We start from the raw sequence: 18068 nt of genomic DNA, 5'->3' as shown, positions 1-18068 counted from the left end.
GTCGGGCCTAGTCCTGGACTAAACAGCATGATCAATGGAGAATCCAAGAGTAGGATTAATGTATTTCCTGCCGGACTGGTCAGGAGCTGAAGCCACAACAGAACTACAATATAACTAAAACATAACTGCAACAGCCTTCACACATAATAAAAACTAGAATTAAGACCCAACTAGACCGGGGGATGTAATAATGACAACAAAGTTTTGAGGAAAATTCACAGGACTTGTTTTATTGGAGAATTCCAGAACATCAGACACGTCAGAGAACCGCTCATCTAAAAAAAAAACATGTGTTTAAAAAACCAGCAAGATGGAGAGCTGTCACACACTACTGCGGTCGCCTAGGAGACACGCATGTCACTGTTACAGGGTCGCCTAGGAGACACATGCATGTCACTGTTACAGGGTCGCCTAGGAGACACACACGTCACTCTGTCCAGAATGTTTCTCATGATCCTCTTCCTCTTTCTTATTGGACAACACACTTTCAACAAGCTTAGAACATGTTTCATGTAAAAACAGGAACATTTAGACAAAGCAAGGGAACGCCAGGGAGAACCGTTAATAAACCAGGACTAAAGGTAGAACCCTAGGAGAACCAACTGTGGAGGAGGGTGGGCACAGGAACACAACTCACTATGGGACGGGACGCGCTTTGCTTCCTACACAATCATGAAATGCTGTTTAATTAAAAAAGATTTTAGTGTGTTCATCTTGCCTGCAGACACTTTGTTGATATGACCACTGCAGATCTGCATTATATTACTCAGCTTTGCTTTGTGCTAAAAATCTGTACGGATAGTAGATAGTATACTTATAAAATCACTGATAAAAATATTCCTCTGTTAACAATATGCCTTGGAGGGGGACCACGAACACTGGGGCAGGCTGGGGGGGGGGGGGGGTCGGAGGTCAGGGGTCGGCAGTGTTGCTACTCAGACTTGGCTTCCTCCTTCTCCGCCTCGGGAGCATCCTCCATCTGCAGGGTCAGAGGTTAGAGGTCAGTAGAACAACCTGACATTCCTGTTGGTAGTTTCTCATCCTAAAACAGGAGCTTATCTCTGCCATCAAGCTGACCAATGTCTTCTAATGTCCCTTTATGACCAGCCTCATGTCCTCTACAGTCCATGATGTCTTTATGACCAGCCTCATGTCCTCTACAGTCCATTATGTCTTTATGACCAGCCTCATGTCCTCTACAGTCCATGATATCTTTATGACCAGCCTCATGTCCTCTACAGTCCATGTCTTTCTAGTTCCTCCTAGTAGTGTACATAAGCAATAAGGCCCGAGGGGGTGTGATGTACGGCCAATATACCACAGCTAAGGGCTGTTTGTACGCACAAGGCATCGCAGAGTGCCTGGATACAGCCCTTAGCCGTGGTATATTGGCCATATATCACAAACCCCAGAGGTGCCTTATTGCTATTATAAACTGGTTACCAACATAATTAGAGTATAAATAAATGTTCTCATACCCGTGGTATAGGTCTGATATACCACGGATGTCAGCCAATCAGCATTCAAATGTCAAAACACCCAGTTTATAAAGTAGTGTATAGTAATGTATAGTATAGCAGTGTAAAGATGTGAATAGTACAGCAGAGTATAGTACAGTAGTGTATAGCAGCGTGTAGTATAGTAGTGTATAGTATAGGAGTGTATTGTATCGGTGTGTATAGTATTGAAGTGTATAGTACAGTAGTGTATAGCAGCGTGTAGTATAGTAGTGCATATAATAGAAGTGTATAGTAGTGATTAGCATAGAGGTTTGTAGTTTAGTAGTGATTAGCATAGAGGTTTGTAGTTTAGTAGTGTATGGTTTAGTAGTGATTAGCATAGAGATTTATAGTTTAGTAGTGTATAGAAGTGTACAGTATAGAAGTGTATAGTAAATTAGAGCAGTGTATAGTATAGGAGTGTATAGTATACAGTAGCGTATAGTAGTGTGTACTATACAGTAGCGTATAGTATAGTCGCGTATAGTATTGAAGTGTATAGTTTAGTAGTGTATGGTATAGGAGTGTATTGTATCGGTGTCTATAGTATAGTAGTGTATAGTATAGTAGTGTATAGTATAGGAGTGTATTGTATCGGTGTGTATAGTATAGAAGTGTATACTTTGGTAGTGTATAATATAGAAGTGTATAGTATAGTAGTGTATAGTATAGTAGTGTATAGTATAGGAGTGTATAGTATAGTAGTGTATAGTATAGGAGTGTATAGCATACAGTGGCATATAGTATAGTAGTGTATAGCATAGAAGTGTATAGTAGTGTATAGTATAGGAGTGTATAGTATAGAAGTGTATAGTAGTGTATAGTATAGGAGTGTATAATATAGTAGTGTATAGTATAGAAGTGTATAGTAGTGTATAGTATAGGAGTGTATAATATAGAAGTGTATAGCATACAGTGGCATATAGTATAGTAGTGTATAGTATAGAAGTGTATAGTAGTGTATAGTATAGAAGTGTATAGTATAGAAGTGTATAGTATAGAAGTGTATAGTAGTGTATAGTATAGTAGTGTATAGTATAGAAGTGTATAGTAGTGTATAGTATAGTAGTGTATAGTATAGAAGTGTATAGTAGTGTATATAATAGAAGTGTATAGTATAGAAGTGTATAGTATAGTAGTGTATAGTATAGTAGTGTATAGTATAGTAGTGTATAGTATAGTAGTGTATAGTATAGGAGTGTATAGCATACAGTGGCATATAGTATAGTAGTGTATAGCATAGAAGTGTATAGTATAGGAGTGTATAGTATAGTAGTGTATAGTATAGTAGTGTATAGTATAGTAGTGTATAGTATAGGAGTGTATAGTATAGTAGTGTATAGTATAGGAGTGTATAGCATACAGTGGCATATAGTATAGTAGTGTATAGCATAGAAGTGTATAGTATAGGAGTGTATAGTATAGAAGTGTATAGTAGTGTATAGTATAGGAGTGTATAATATAGAAGTGTATAGCATACAGTGGCATATAGTATAGTAGTGTATAGTATAGAAGTGTATAGTAGTGTATAGTATAGAAGTGTATAGTATGGTAGTGTATAATATAGTAGTGTATAGTATAGAAGTGTATAGTATAGTAGTGTATAGTATAGTAGTGTATAGTATAGGAGTGTATAGTATAGTAGTGTATAGTATAGGAGTGTATAGCATACAGTGGCATATAGTATAGTAGTGTATAGCATAGAAGTGTATAGTATAGGAGTGTATAGTATAGAAGTGTATAGTAGTGTATAGTATAGGAGTGTATAATATAGAAGTGTATAGCATACAGTGGCATATAGTATAGTAGTGTATAGTATAGAAGTGTATAGTAGTGTATAGTATAGAAGTGTATAGTATGGTAGTGTATAATATAGTAGTGTATAGTATAGAAGTGTATAGTATAGTAGTGTATAGTATAGTAGTGTATAGTATAGGAGTGTATAGTATAGTAGTGTATAGTATAGGAGTGTATAGCATACAGTGGCATATAGTATAGTAGTGTATAGCATAGAAGTGTATAGTATAGGAGTGTATAGTATAGAAGTGTATAGTAGTGTATAGTATAGGAGTGTATAATATAGAAGTGTATAGCATACAGTGGCATATAGTATAGTAGTGTATAGTATAGAAGTGTATAGTAGTGTATAGTATAGAAGTGTATAGTATAGAAGTGTATAGTAGTGTATAGTATAGGAGTGTATAATATAGTAGTGTATAGTATAGAAGTGTATAGTAGTGTATAGTATAGGAGTGTATAATATAGTACTGTATAGTATAGGAGTGTATAGCATACCGTGGCATATAGTATAGTAGTGTATAGTATAGAAGTGTATAGTAGAGGAGTGTATAATATAGTAGTGTATAATATAGAAGTGTATAGTAGTGTATAGTATAGGGGTGTATAATATAGTAGTGTATAGTATACCGTAGCATATAGTATAGAAGCGTATATTATAGTAGTGTATAGTATAATAGTGTATAGTATAGGAGTGTATAGTATAGTAATGTATAGTATTGGAGTGTATAATATTGCATAGTATAATAGTGTATAGTATAGTAGTGTATAGTATAGTAGTGTATATTAGTGTACAGTATAATAGTGTACAATATAGTAGTGTATAGTAGTGTACAGTATAGAAGTGTATAGCATAGCAGTGTACATTATAGTAGTGTAAAGTATAGAGGTCGACCGATTAATCGGAATGGCCGATTAATTAGGGCCGATTTGTGTAAGGGCTATTTGATCATGAAGGAGAGTGATGGAGTGCTGCATCACATGACCTGGCCTCCACAATCACCCAACCTCAACCCAAATGTGATGGTTTGGGATGAGTTGGACCGCAGGTGGCTACTTAAACAAATCAACATATATTTTAGATTCTTCTAACACTCTTTTGGTTACTACATGATTGCTTATGTGTTATTTAATAGTTTATGTCTTTACTATTATTCTACAATGTAGAAAATAATTAAAAGAAAGAAAAACCCTTGAATGATTAGGTGTCCAAACTTTAGTGTACAGTACAGTATGGCAGTGTACAGTATATAGTACAGTAGTATGCAGTACAGTATGGCAGTGTACAGAATATAGTACAGTAGTGTACAGTATAGTAATGTATATTACCTGGTTGGTCTTGGCATCTCCGTTCTCAGAGTGGTTCTCCTCAGCGGCCTCTGAGTTCTCCTTCGCTGCTGCCTTCTTAGTTTTCTTCTCCTCCTTCTTGTCGTTCACAGCCTTCTCTTTCTGGATGGGGGGATGACAGACATTATCCTTCACATTATCCTCATCTATACTGGGCTCCCGAGTGGCACAGCGGTCTAAGGCACTGTATCTCAGTGCTTGAGGCGTCACTACAGACCCAGGATCGATTCCAGTCTGTATCACAACTGGCCGTGATTGGGAGTCCCATAGGGCGGCGCATAATTGATCCAGCGGCGTCCAGGTTTGGCCGGTGTAGGCCGTCATTGTAAATGAGAAATTGTTCTTAACTGACTTGACCTAGTTAAACAAAGGTTACACTTAAATATATACCATGCCTGCTCTTTCTAGAGAGTGGGCTTATAGTTCTGTTTTTTTGTGATGCTTCTGGGATTTGTAGTTCTGTAATGTGATTGCTCTAGAGTTCTATACTGAACAAAAATATAAACACAACATGTAAAGTGTTGGTCCCATGTTTCATGAGCTGAAATAAAAGATCCCAGAAATGTTCCATACACACAAAACGTTTTTTTTCTCTCAAAACAGCATGATAATTACACAGGTGAGCCTTGTGCTTGTGACAATAAAGGCAACCTTTTTATTTTGGTCACACAACAATGCCACAGATGTCTCAAGTTGAGGGAGCGTGCAAATGGCATGCTGACTCCAGGAATGTCCAACAGAGTTGTTGCCAGAGAATTGAATGAGAATTTCTCTACCATAAGCCGCCTCCAAAGTCACTTTAGAGAATTTGGCAGTACGCCCAACCGGCCTCACAACCACATGTAACCACATCAGCCCAGGACCTCCACATCCGGCTTCGTCACCTGCGGGATCATCTGAGGAGTGGAACGGGGTACTGAGGAGTATTTCTGTCTGTAATAAAGACCTTTTGGGGGAAAAACAAATTCTGATTGGCTGGGCCTGACTCCCGAGGGGGTGGACCTAGCTCCCAAGTGGGTGGGACCACTGCCCAGTCATGTGAAATCAATAGATTAGGGCATAATGAATTTATTTCAATTGACTGATTTCCTTCTATGAACTAGAACTGTAAAATCTTTGAAATTGTTGCATGTTGTGTTTTTATTTTGGTTCAGTACATTATGTACAACCCTGGAGTTTGTAGTTCTGTAATGTGACTGCTCTAGCGTTTGTAGTTCTATTATGCGCAACCCTGGGGTTTGTAGTTCTGTTCTCTTGCCTTTGCTGGTTTCTCCTTCTTGGCCTTGGGTTCAGTCTTGGCTGGGGCTGGTTTCTGGAGACAGAGAAAACAAACATCAGCCTCATGTGTTCTACAACCACTGATCATTCCTAGTTCTACTGCCCAATAGGCGCTAGGGCTTCAGATCTACTGACCAGTAGGAGCTAGGGCTTCAGTGGGACTTTACTGAGATGTATCAACTGGTTCAGAGTTCTGTAACCTGCTAAATATGTAATACATGTGGAATTAGCAGTCATGTCCAAAAAATTTTGTTCGTCACATGCGCCGAATACAACAGGTGTAGGTAGACCTTACAGTGAAATGCTTACTAACCAACAACGCTTTAAGAAGTTAAGAAAAAATAGAAAATAAAAGTAAGAAATAATTCAACAGCAGCAGTAAAATAACAATAGCGAGCCTATACACAGGGGGTACCGGTACAGAGTCAATGTGGAGGCTATATGCAGGGGGTACACGTTAGTGAGGTTAGTTGAGGTAATATGTACAGTGCCTAAACATGTCTAATACCCCAGGGTATAGTTATTAAACATGTGTAATACCCCGGGGTATAGTTATTAAACATGTCTAATACCCCAGGGTATAGTTATTAAACATGTGTAATACCCCAGGGTATAGTTATTAAACATGTCTAATACCCCGGGGTATAGTTATTAAACATGTCTAATACCCCGGGGTATAGTTATTAAACATGTCTAATACCCCGGGGTATAGTTATTAAACATGTGTAATACCCCGGGGTATAGTTATTAAACATGTGTAATACCCCGGGGTATAGTTATTAAACATGTGTAATACCCCGGGGTATAGTTATTAAACATGTCTAATACCCCAGGGTATAGTTATTAAACATGTCTAATACCCCAGGGTATAGTTATTAAACATGTGTAATAATATGGTATAGTTATTAAACATGTGTAATACCCCGGGGTATAGTTATTAAACATGTGTAATACCCCAGGGTATAGTTATTAAACATGTGTAATACCCCGGGGTATAGTTATTAAACATGTGTAATACCCCAGGGTATAGTTATTAAACATGTGTAATACCCTGGGGTATAGTTATTAAACATGTGTAATACCCCGGGGTATAGTTATTAAACATGTCTAATACCCCGGGGTATAGTTATTAAACATGTGTAATACCCCGGGGTATAGTTATTAAACATGTGTAATACCCCGGGGTCTAGTTATTAAACATGTCTAATACCCCGGGGTATAGTTATTAAACATGGCTAATACCCCAGGGTATAGTTATTAAACATGTGTAATACCCCGGGGTATAGTTATTAAACATGTCTAATACCCCGGGGTATAGTTATTAAACATGTGTAATACCCCGGGGTATAGTTATTAAACATGTCTAATACCCCGGGGTATAGTTATTAAACATGTCTAATACCCCAGGGTATAGTTATTAAACATGTCTAATACCCCAGGGTATAGTTATTAAACATGTGTAATAATATGGTAGAGTTATTAAACATGTCTAATACCCTGGGGTATAGTTATTAAACATGTCTAATACCCCGGGGTATAGTTATTAAACATGTCTAATACCCCAGGGTATAGTTATTAAACATGTCTAATACCCCAGGGTATAGTTATTAAACATGTCTAATACCCCAGGGTATAGTTATTAAACATGTGTAATAATATGGTATAGTTATTAAACATGTGTAATACCCTGGGGTATAGTTATTAAACATGTCTAATACCCCGGGGTATAGTTATTAAACATGTGTAATACCCTGGGGTATAGTTATTAAACATGTGTAATACCCCAGGGTATAGTTATTAAACATGTCTAATAATATGGTATAGTTATTAAACATGTCTAATACCCCGGGGTCTAGTTATTAAACATGTGTAATACCCCGGGGTCTAGTTATTAAACATGTGTAATACCCCGGGGTATAATTATTAAACATGTGTAATAATATGGTATAGTTATTAAACATGTGTAATACCCCGGGGTATAGTTATTAAACATGTGTAATACCCCAGGGTATAGTTATTAAACATGTCTAATAATATGGTATAGTTATTAAACATGTCTAATACCCCGGGGTATAGTTATTAAACATGTGTAATACCCCGGGGTATAGTTATTAAACATGTGTAATACCCCAGGGTATAGTTATTAAACATGTGTAATAATATGGTATAGTTATTAAACATGTGTAATACCCCGGGGTATAGTTATTAAACATGTGTAATACCCCGGGGTATAATTATTAAACATGTGTAATAATATGGTATAGTTATTAAACATGTGTAATACCCCGGGGTATAGTTATTAAACATGTGTAATACCCCGGGGTATAGTTATTAAACATGTGTAATACCCCGGGGTATAGTTATTAAACATGTGTAATACCCCGGGGTATAATTATTAAACATGTGTAATAATATGGTATAGTTATTAAACATGTGTAATACCCTGGGGTATAGTTATTAAACATGTGTAATACCCCGGGGTATAGTTATTAAACATGTGTAATACCCTGGGGTATAGTTATTAAACATGTGTAATACCCTGGGGTATAGTTATTAAACATGTGTAATACCCCGGGGTATAGTTATTAAACATGTGTAATACCCCGGGGTATAGTTATTAAACATGTGTAATACCCCGGGGTATAGTTATTAAACATGTGTAATACCCCGGGGTATAGTTATTAAACATGTGTAATACCCCGGGGTATAGTTATTAAACATGTGTAATACCCCGGGGTATAGTTATTAAACATGTGTAATACCCCGGGGTATAGTTATTAAACATGTGTAATACCCCGGGGTATAGTTATTAAACATGTGTAATACCCCGGGGTATAATTATTAAACATGTGTAATAATATGGTATAGTTATTAAACATGTCTAATACCCCGGGGTATAGTTATTAAACATGTCTAATACCCCGGGGTATAGTTATTAAACATGTGTAATACCCCGGGGTATAGTTATTAAACATGTCTAATACCCCAGGGTATAATTATTAAACATGTGTAATAATATGGTATAGTTATTAAACATGTGTAATACCCCGGGGTATAGTTATTAAACATGGCTAATACCCCAGGGTATAGTTATTAAACATGTGTAATACCCCGGGGTATAGTTATTAAACATGGCTAATACCCCAGGGTATAGTTATTAAACATGTGTAATACCCCGGGGTATAGTTATTAAACATGTCTAATACCCCGGGGTATAGTTATTAAACATGTGTAATACCCCAGGGTATAGTTATTAAACATGGCTAATACCCCAGGGTATAGTTATTAAACATGTGTAATACCCCGGGGTATAGTTATTAAACATGTCTAATACCCCGGGGTATAGTTATTAAACATGTCTAATACCCCAGGGTATAGTTATTAAACATGGCTAATACCCCAGGGTATAGTTATTAAACATGTCTAATACCCCAGGGTATAGTTATTAAACATGTGTAATACCCCGGGGTCTAGTTATTAAACATGTGTAATACCCCAGGGTATAGTTATTAAACATGTGTAATAATATGGTATAGTTATTAAACATGTCTAATACCCCGGGGTATAGGTATTAAACATGTGTAATACCCTGGGGTATAGTTATTAAACATGTGTAATACCCCGGGGTATAGTTATTAAACATGTGTAATACCCCGGGGTATAGTTATTAAACATGTGTAATACCCCGGGGTATAGTTATTAAACATGTGTAATAATATGGTATAGTTATTAAACATGTCTAATTCCCCGGGGTATAGTTATTAAACATGTGTAATACCCCGGGGTATAGTTATTAAACATGTGTAATACCCCGGGGTATAGTTATTAAACATGTCTAATACCCCAGGGTATAGTTATTAAACATGTGTAATACCCCGGGGTATAGTTATTAAACATGTGTAATACCCCAGGGTATAGTTATTAAACATGTCTAATACCCCGGGGTATAGTTATTAAACATGTCTAATACCCCAGGGTATAGTTATTAAACATGTGTAATACCCTGGGGTATAGTTATTAAACATGTCTAATACCCCGGGGTATAGTTATTAAACATGTCTAATACCCCAGGGTATAGTTATTAAACATGTGTAATACCCCGGGGTATAGTTATTAAACATGTGTAATACCCCAGGGTATAGTTATTAAACATGTGTAATAATATGGTATAGTTATTAAACATGTGTAATACCCTGGGGTATAGTTATTAAACATGTGTAATACCCCGGGGTATAGTTATTAAACATGTCTAATACCCCGGGGTATAGTTATTAAACATGTGTAATACCCCGGGGTATAGTTATTAAACATGTGTAATAATATGGTATAGTTATTAAACATGTGTAATACCCCGGGGTATAGTTATTAAACATGTGTAATACCCCGGGGTATAGTTATTAAACATGTCTAATACCCCGGGGTATAGTTATTAAACATGTGTAATAATATGGTATAGTTATTAAACATGTGTAATACCCCGGGGTATAGTTATTAAACATGTGTAATACCCCGGGGTATAGTTATTAAACATGTGTAATACCCCGGGGTATAGTTATTAAACATGTGTAATAATATGGTATAGTTATTAAACATGTGTAATACCCCGGGGTATAGTTATTAAACATGTGTAATACCCTGGGGTATAGTTATTAAACATGTGTAATACCCCGGGGTATAGTTATTAAACATGTCTAATACCCCGGGGTATAGTTATTAAACATGTGTAATACCCCGGGGTATAGTTATTAAACATGTGTAATACCCCGGGGTATAGTTATTAAACATGTGTAATACCCCGGGGTATAGTTATTAAACATGTCTAATACCCCGGGGTATAGTTATTAAACATGTGTAATACCCTGGGGTATAGTTATTAAACATGTGTAATACCCCGGGGTATAGTTATTAAACATGTGTAATACCCCGGGGTATAGTTATTAAACATGTCTAATACCCCGGGGTATAGTTATTAAACATGTGTAATACCCTGGGGTATAGTTATTAAACATGTGTAATACCCCGGGGTATAGTTATTAAACATGTGTAATACCCCGGGGTATAGTTATTAAACATGTGTAATACCCCGGGGTATAGTTATTAAACATGTGTAATACCCCGGGGTATAGTTATTAAACATGTGTAATACCCCGGGGTATAGTTATTAAACATGTGTAATACCCCGGGGTATAGTTATTAAACATGTGTAATACCCTGGGGTATAGTTATTAAACATGTGTAATACCCCGGGGTCTAGTTATTAAACATGTGTAATACCCCAGGGTATAGTTATTAAACATGTGTAATACCCCAGGGTATAGTTATTAAACATGTCTAATACCCCGGGGTATAGTTATTAAACATGTGTAATACCCCAGGGTATAGTTATTAAACATGTGTAATACCCCGGGGTATAGTTATTAAACATGTGTAATACCCCGGGGTATAGTTATTAAACATGTGTAATAATATGGTCTAGTTATTAAACATGTCTAATACCCCGGGGTATAGTTATTAAACATGTGTAATACCCTGGGGTATAGTTATTAAACATGTGTAATACCCCGGGGTCTAGTTATTAAACATGTGTAATACCCCAGGGTATAGTTATTAAACATGTGTAATACCCCAGGGTATAGTTATTAAACATGTCTAATACCCCGGGGTATAGTTATTAAACATGTGTAATACCCCAGGGTATAGTTATTAAACATGTGTAATACCCCGGGGTATAGTTATTAAACATGTCTAATACCCCGGGGTATAGTTATTAAACATGTGTAATAATATGGTATAGTTATTAAACATGGCTAATACCCCGGGGTATAGTTATTAAACATGTGTAATACCCCAGGGTATAGTTATTAAACATGTCTAATACCCCGGGGTATAGTTATTAAACATGTGTAATACCCCAGGGTATAGTTATTAAACATGTGTAATACCCCGGGGTATAGTTATTAAACATGTCTAATACCCCGGGGTATAGTTATTAAACATGTGTAATAATATGGTATAGTTATTAAACATGTCTAATACCCCGGGGTATAGTTATTAAACATGTGTAATACCCTGGGGTATAGTTATTAAACATGTGTAATACCCCGGGGTATAGTTATTAAACATGTCTAATACCCCGGGGTATAGTTATTAAACATGTGTAATACCCTGGGGTATAGTTATTAAACATGTGTAATACCCCGGGGTATAGTTATTAAACATGTCTAATACCCCAGGGTATAGTTATTAAACATGTGTAATACCCTGGGGTATAGTTATTAAACATGTCTAATACCCTGGGGTATAGTTATTAAACATGTCTAATACCCCGGGGTATAGTTATTAAACATGTGTAATACCCCAGGGTATAGTTATTAAACATGTGTAATACCCCGGGGTATAGTTATTAAACATGTGTAATACCCTGGGGTATAGTTATTAAACATGTGTAATACCCCGGGGTCTAGTTATTAAACATGTGTAATACCCCGGGGTATAGTTATTAAACATGTCTAATACCCCAGGGTATAGTTATTAAACATGTGTAATACCCTGGGGTATAGTTATTAAACATGTCTAATACCCCAGGGTATAGTTATTAAACATGGCTAATACCCCAGGGTATAGTTATTAAACATGTCTAATACCCCAGGGTATAGTTATTAAACATGTCTAATACCCCGGGGTATAGTTATTAAACATGTGTAATAATATGGTATAGTTATTAAACATGTGTAATACCCTGGGGTATAGTTATTAAACATGTGTAATACCCCGGGGTATAGTTATTAAACATGTCTAATACCCCGGGGTATAGTTATTAAACATGTGTAATACCCCAGGGTATAGTTATTAAACATGTGTAATAATATGGTATAGTTATTAAACATGTGTAATACCCTGGGGTATAGTTATTAAACATGTGTAATACCCTGGGGTATAGTTATTAAACATGTCTAATACCCCGGGGTATAGTTATTAAACATGTGTAATACCCCGGGGTATAGTTATTAAACATGTCTAATACCCCGGGGTATAGTTATTAAACATGTCTAATACCCCAGGGTATAGTTATTAAACATGTCTAATACCCCAGGGTATAGTTATTAAACATGTCTAATACCCTGGGGTATAGTTATTAAACATGTGTAATACCCCGGGGTATAGTTATTAAACATGTCTAATACCCCGGGGTATAGTTATTAAACATGTGTAATACCCCGGGGTATAGTTATTAAACATGTGTAATAATATGGTCTAGTTATTGTAGCAGATATTATTCAGGTGTACATGCTATTGGAGCTGAGTTTAATTTAGCATGTGCAATTACCTGCTATATAGTGGCCTCCAACTGCTCTTAAATGCTAGTAAAACCAAATGCATGCTTTTCAACCGTTCGCTGCCCGCACCCGCCCACCCATCTAGCATCACCACCCTGGACGGTTCCGACCTAGAATATGTGGACTATAAACTATAAATACCAAGGTGTCTGGCTAGACTGTAAACTCTCCTTCCAGACTCATATTAAACATCTCCAATCCAAAATCAAATCTAGAATAGGCTTTTCTATTTCGCAACAAAGCCTCCTTCACTCATGCTGCCAAACATACCCTCGTAAAACTGACTATCCTACCTATCGACTTCGGCGATGTCATCTACAAAATTGCTTCCAACACTCTACTCAGCAAACTGGATGCAGTTTATCACAGTGCCATCCGTTTTGTTACCAAATCACCTTATACCACCCACCACTGCGACCTGTATGCTCTAGTCGGCTGGCCCTCGCTACATATTCGTCGCCAGACCCACTGGCTCCAGGTCATCTATAAGTCTTTGTTAGGTAAAGCTCCGCAATATATCAGTTCACTGGTCACGATAACAACACCCATCCGTAGCACGCGCTCCAGCAGGTATATCTCACTGACCATCCCCAAAGCCAACACCTCATTTGGCCGCCTTTCCTTCCAGTTCTCTGCTGCCTGTGACTGGAACGAATTGCAAAAATCGCTGAAGTTGGAGACTTTTATCTCCCTCACCAACTTGAAACATCTGCTATCTGAGCAGCTAACCGATCGCTGCAGCTGTACATAGTCCATCGGTAAATAGCCCACCCAATTTACCTACCTCATCCCCATACTGTTTTAATTTTATTTATTTTCTGCTCTTTTTCACACCAGTATTTCTACTTGCACATCATCTGCTCATTTATAACACCAGTGTTAATCTGCTAAATTGTAATTATTCGCTCCTATGGCCTATTTATTGCCTACCTCCTCATGCCCTTTGCACACACTGTATATATACTTTATTTTCTCTACTGTGTCATTGACTTGTTTATTGTGTTATTGGCTTGTTTATTGTTTACTCCATGTGTAACTCTGTGTTGTTGTCTGTCACAATGCTTTGCTTTATCTTGGCCAGGTCACAGTTGTAAATGAGAACTTGTTCTCAACTAGCCTACCTGGTTAGATAAAGGTCAATTAATAAAATAAAAAATAGTAATACATGTGTAATTACCCGGTAGAGACCATACATGTGTAATTACCCGGTAGAGACCATACATGTGTAATTACCCGGTAGAGACCATACATGTGTAATTACCCGGTAGAGACCATACATGTGTAATTACCCGGTAGAGACCATACATGTGTAATTACACGGTAGAGACCATACATGTGTAATTACCCGGTAGAGACCATACATGTGTAATTACCCGGTAGAGACCATACATGTGTAATTACACGGTAGAGACCATACATGTGTAATTACACGGTAGAGACCATACATGTGTAATTACCCGGTAGAGACCATGCATGTGTAATTACCCGGTAGAGACCATGCATGTGTAATTACCCGGTAGAGACCATACATGTGTAATTACCCGGTAGAGACCATACATGTGTAATTACACGGTAGAGACCATACATGTGTAATTACACGGTAGAGACCATACATGTGTAATTACACGGTAGAGACCATACATGTGTAATTACCCGGTAGAGACCATACATGTGTAATTACCCGGTAGAGACCATACATGTGTAATTACACGGTAGAGACCATACATGTGTAATTACCCGGTAGAGACCATACATGTGTAATTACCCGGTAGAGACCATACATGTGTAATTACCCGGTAGAGACCATACATGTGTAATTACACGGTAGAGACCATACATGTGTAATTACACGGTAGAGACCATACATGTGTAATTACCCGGTAGAGACCATACATGTGTAATTACACGGTAGAGACCATACATGTGTAATTACACGGTAGAGACCATACATGTGTAATTACCCGGTAGAGACCATACATGTGTAATTACCCGGTAGAGACCATACATGTGTAATTACACGGTAGAGACCATACATGTGTAATTACCCGGTAGAGACCATACATGTGTAATTACACGGTAGAGACCATACATGTGTAATTACACGGTAGAGACCATACATGTGTAATTTTACCTGCTGTATATATACAGACAACACATGTAATTAATTACCTGCTGTACCTGTGTCGTAAGGTAGTGTACAGGTTATATGACGCGTCATAAGGTAGTGTACAGGTTATATGACGCGTCATAAGGTAGTGTACAGGTTATATGACGCGTCATAAGGTAGTGTACAGGTCATATGACGCGTCATAAGGTAGTGTACAGGTTATATGACGCGTCATAAGGTAGTGTAAAGGTTATATGACGCTTCATAAGGTAGTGTACAGGTTATATGACGCGTCATAAGGTAGTACAGGTTATATGACGCGTCATAAGGTAGTGTACAGGTTATATGACGCGTCATAAGGTAGTGTACAGGTTATATGACGCGTCATAAGGTAGTGTAAAGGTTATATGACGCGTCATAAGGTAGTGTACAGGTTATATGACGCGTCATAAGGTAGTAAATGTTATATGACGCGTCATAAGGTAGTGTACAGGTTATATGACGCGTCATAAGGTAGTACAGGTTATATGACGTGTCATAAGGTAGTACAGGTTATATGACGTGTCATAAGGTAGTACAGGTTATATGACGTGTCATAAGGTAGTACAGGTTATATGACGTGTCATAAGGTAGTACAGGTTATATGACGCGTCATAAGGTAGTGTACAGGTTATATGACGCGTCATAAGGTAGTACAGGTTATATGACGTGTCATAAGGTAGTACAGGTTATATGACGTGTCATAAGGTAGTGTATAATGTCTGTATCGTAGCTGGTCTCACCGCTGATAACCGGGCGGATCTCCTCTGGGGCTGCAACAGGAAGAGGAAGAGAAAACATGTCAACACACACGCTGTCAGAGATCAACTATGATGAAACTGAGCTGACAATATGAGTTCATTTATTGAATATTAATTATAGGGGATGAGTTGTAGTCGAGGATCTCGGTCTTACCTCCTCCTTAGTGTCCCCAGCGGCTCCCTGCTGAGGGCAAACACAAACAACGACAAATAAACAACTTTTATCACAACAACAACACTTTATTGGCCTTTATAAGAGCAGGCAACAGTCTACGGAGGCTCAAATTACATATTTCTTCACTGTCAGGGAAGACCCCAGATAACTTTTCAATTTCAAGAAAAAAGTAAAAATGTCATAGATAATGTTAAAATAAAGGTGTTTTTAGACCCATTAGATGGAAGTGTAATGTAATACTTGAGTTTTGTTAACAGTTTATATGTTTTGGGACCAGTAACACTGAAAGTTGGGGTCCTAAAGTATCTGTCTCTCTTTCTCCACTCTCTCCATCTCTCTCTTCTTTCTATGAGCTCAGGCAGGATTTGAAAACTCGCGCGGGACGGAATAAGCAAGAGGGAGGAGCAGAGTTAAGCCTCCGCAGCGCCGCCCGGCGGTAGAGACACGACACTGCAGCCACCTGGGACCATGAACAAAGACAAAAAATATACATTTTTATCGAAATACGACGACGATTGCATCTTTTAACGATCAGAATTTAAACTAGAGATACGAACGAATATTCTCGGGGTCATTTTGGGCGGATTGAGGGGAAAATGTCTGTAACTGAAGCGTTTCTGTTCGGTAGGTCGAAGAAGAGAGGAAGACTTGGGCTGCAAAGCATGGCTGCTGGTTGTGCTTTAACTACATGGAGACAGACTTCTGGCTTCCCAAAGGACAGCGACTGCCGGGGGGAAAGCAGCCTTTTAAGCCCACAAGCAATCAGAAAAAATATTCATTTAAAACACACAAAAAAATACATATTTTTAGAAAATACCCTCCAAATAAATACCATAAATTCTCAAAAGAAATAGGTTTATAATTAACTAATCGTTGGAGAAGCGATGGCTCTCTACATTCATTTGCACGCTATCAATAGCTACCTGCTTTTCTTATTTCACAATCCTCTCTAAATAGTCACCAAACTACGTACCTTTCTCTTGGGCATGTTGGATTATTGGAGATTCTCTTTCAAATGGAACTATAAAGTGTTTAGCTAGCTAGCTGTTGTGAGTTAGGTGCATGTGAAGCCAAGTGTCTGCTGCTGCCTGGTCCGTGTAGTAAACACACAGGAACAGCCACCAGACTGGCTGAATGGGGGGAGGGGTGCGGCTAAACGCAGGATTGATGTGCTCTCCGCCAATTACGGAGCGCTATTCGCAGCTGCAGAACACGGAGAATTTGGGAACCGGTGATGTTCTTTACGCGCGAAGTGCTTCTAGCAAAGCGAGGGAAGAAAAGCCTTGCTAAAATCAAGAACATCTCCATGAAATAATAGAGAGCGCATGATTAGTACGTGCCCCTGCGAACAGAGAACATGATTTGATAGAGGTTGTGTTTAATTTATGTCTTATTTCAATGGAACTCAAAGAAAATAATCTCCCTCTATTCCAAGCATCATAGAACGACTGTCTTTTTTATATATTTTATTTTTATTTAACCTTTATTTACCTAGGCAAGTCACCATCTACTACACAATTTTAACTTCTGCCCAAAATAAGACGAAAAATACATCAACATTTGGCTTCGTGCTTGTGGCCAACATGGCGCCCTTCTTGCTCGACACATTTTTGTTTGTCGGCTTTTCTAAATGAATCTGAGGAGAGGGAACGTTTACGTCGCATCGTCCGGGCGCCTGTAGGTGGCTTCAGCTACAAAGCCCAGTGTGAATGAATGAGCAGTTCTCCC

General features: G+C 37.8%; 1 protein-coding gene across 2 annotated transcripts; it reads right to left on the bottom strand.

Moving 5' to 3' along the window:
• Positions 1-202: 202 nt before the first annotated feature.
• LOC110504458 (non-histone chromosomal protein HMG-14A) lies at positions 203-17519 on the bottom strand. 2 transcript variants are annotated; one of them, XM_036969551.1, is made up of 6 exons: positions 17314-17519; positions 16320-16346; positions 16148-16177; positions 5902-5955; positions 4626-4745; positions 203-979 (listed from the first exon to the last, which is right to left on the bottom strand). In XM_036969551.1, exons 1-6 carry the CDS (start codon positions 17326-17328, stop codon positions 932-934), a joined length of 294 nt encoding a protein of 97 aa, XP_036825446.1. In that variant the 5' UTR covers positions 17329-17519; the 3' UTR covers positions 203-931. The 2 variants fall into 2 exon arrangements, with proteins under 2 accessions (XP_036825446.1, XP_036825445.1); XM_036969550.1 differs by having other exon boundaries at positions 16320-16349; positions 17314-17508.
• Between the last annotated feature and the right edge of the window lie 549 nt (positions 17520-18068).

Source organism: Oncorhynchus mykiss, chromosome 31, assembly GCF_013265735.2.
Source record: "Oncorhynchus mykiss isolate Arlee chromosome 31, USDA_OmykA_1.1, whole genome shotgun sequence".
Classification (NCBI taxonomy): domain Eukaryota; kingdom Metazoa; phylum Chordata; class Actinopteri; order Salmoniformes; family Salmonidae; genus Oncorhynchus; species Oncorhynchus mykiss.
Note: the sequence above shows the minus strand (reverse complement) of the source record. Positions and strands in the feature narration are given on the sequence as shown.

Coding starts and splice junctions, on each gene's coding strand:
- LOC110504458 (XM_036969550.1), bottom strand. Junction 16,178..16,319: donor CTGGGGACACTAAGGAGGAG/GTAAGACCGAGA, acceptor TTCCTGTTGCAG/CCCCAGAGGAGATCCGCCCG. Junction 4,746..5,901: donor AGAAGGAGAAACCAGCAAAG/GCAAGAGAACAG, acceptor CCCCCCATCCAG/AAAGAGAAGGCTGTGAACGA.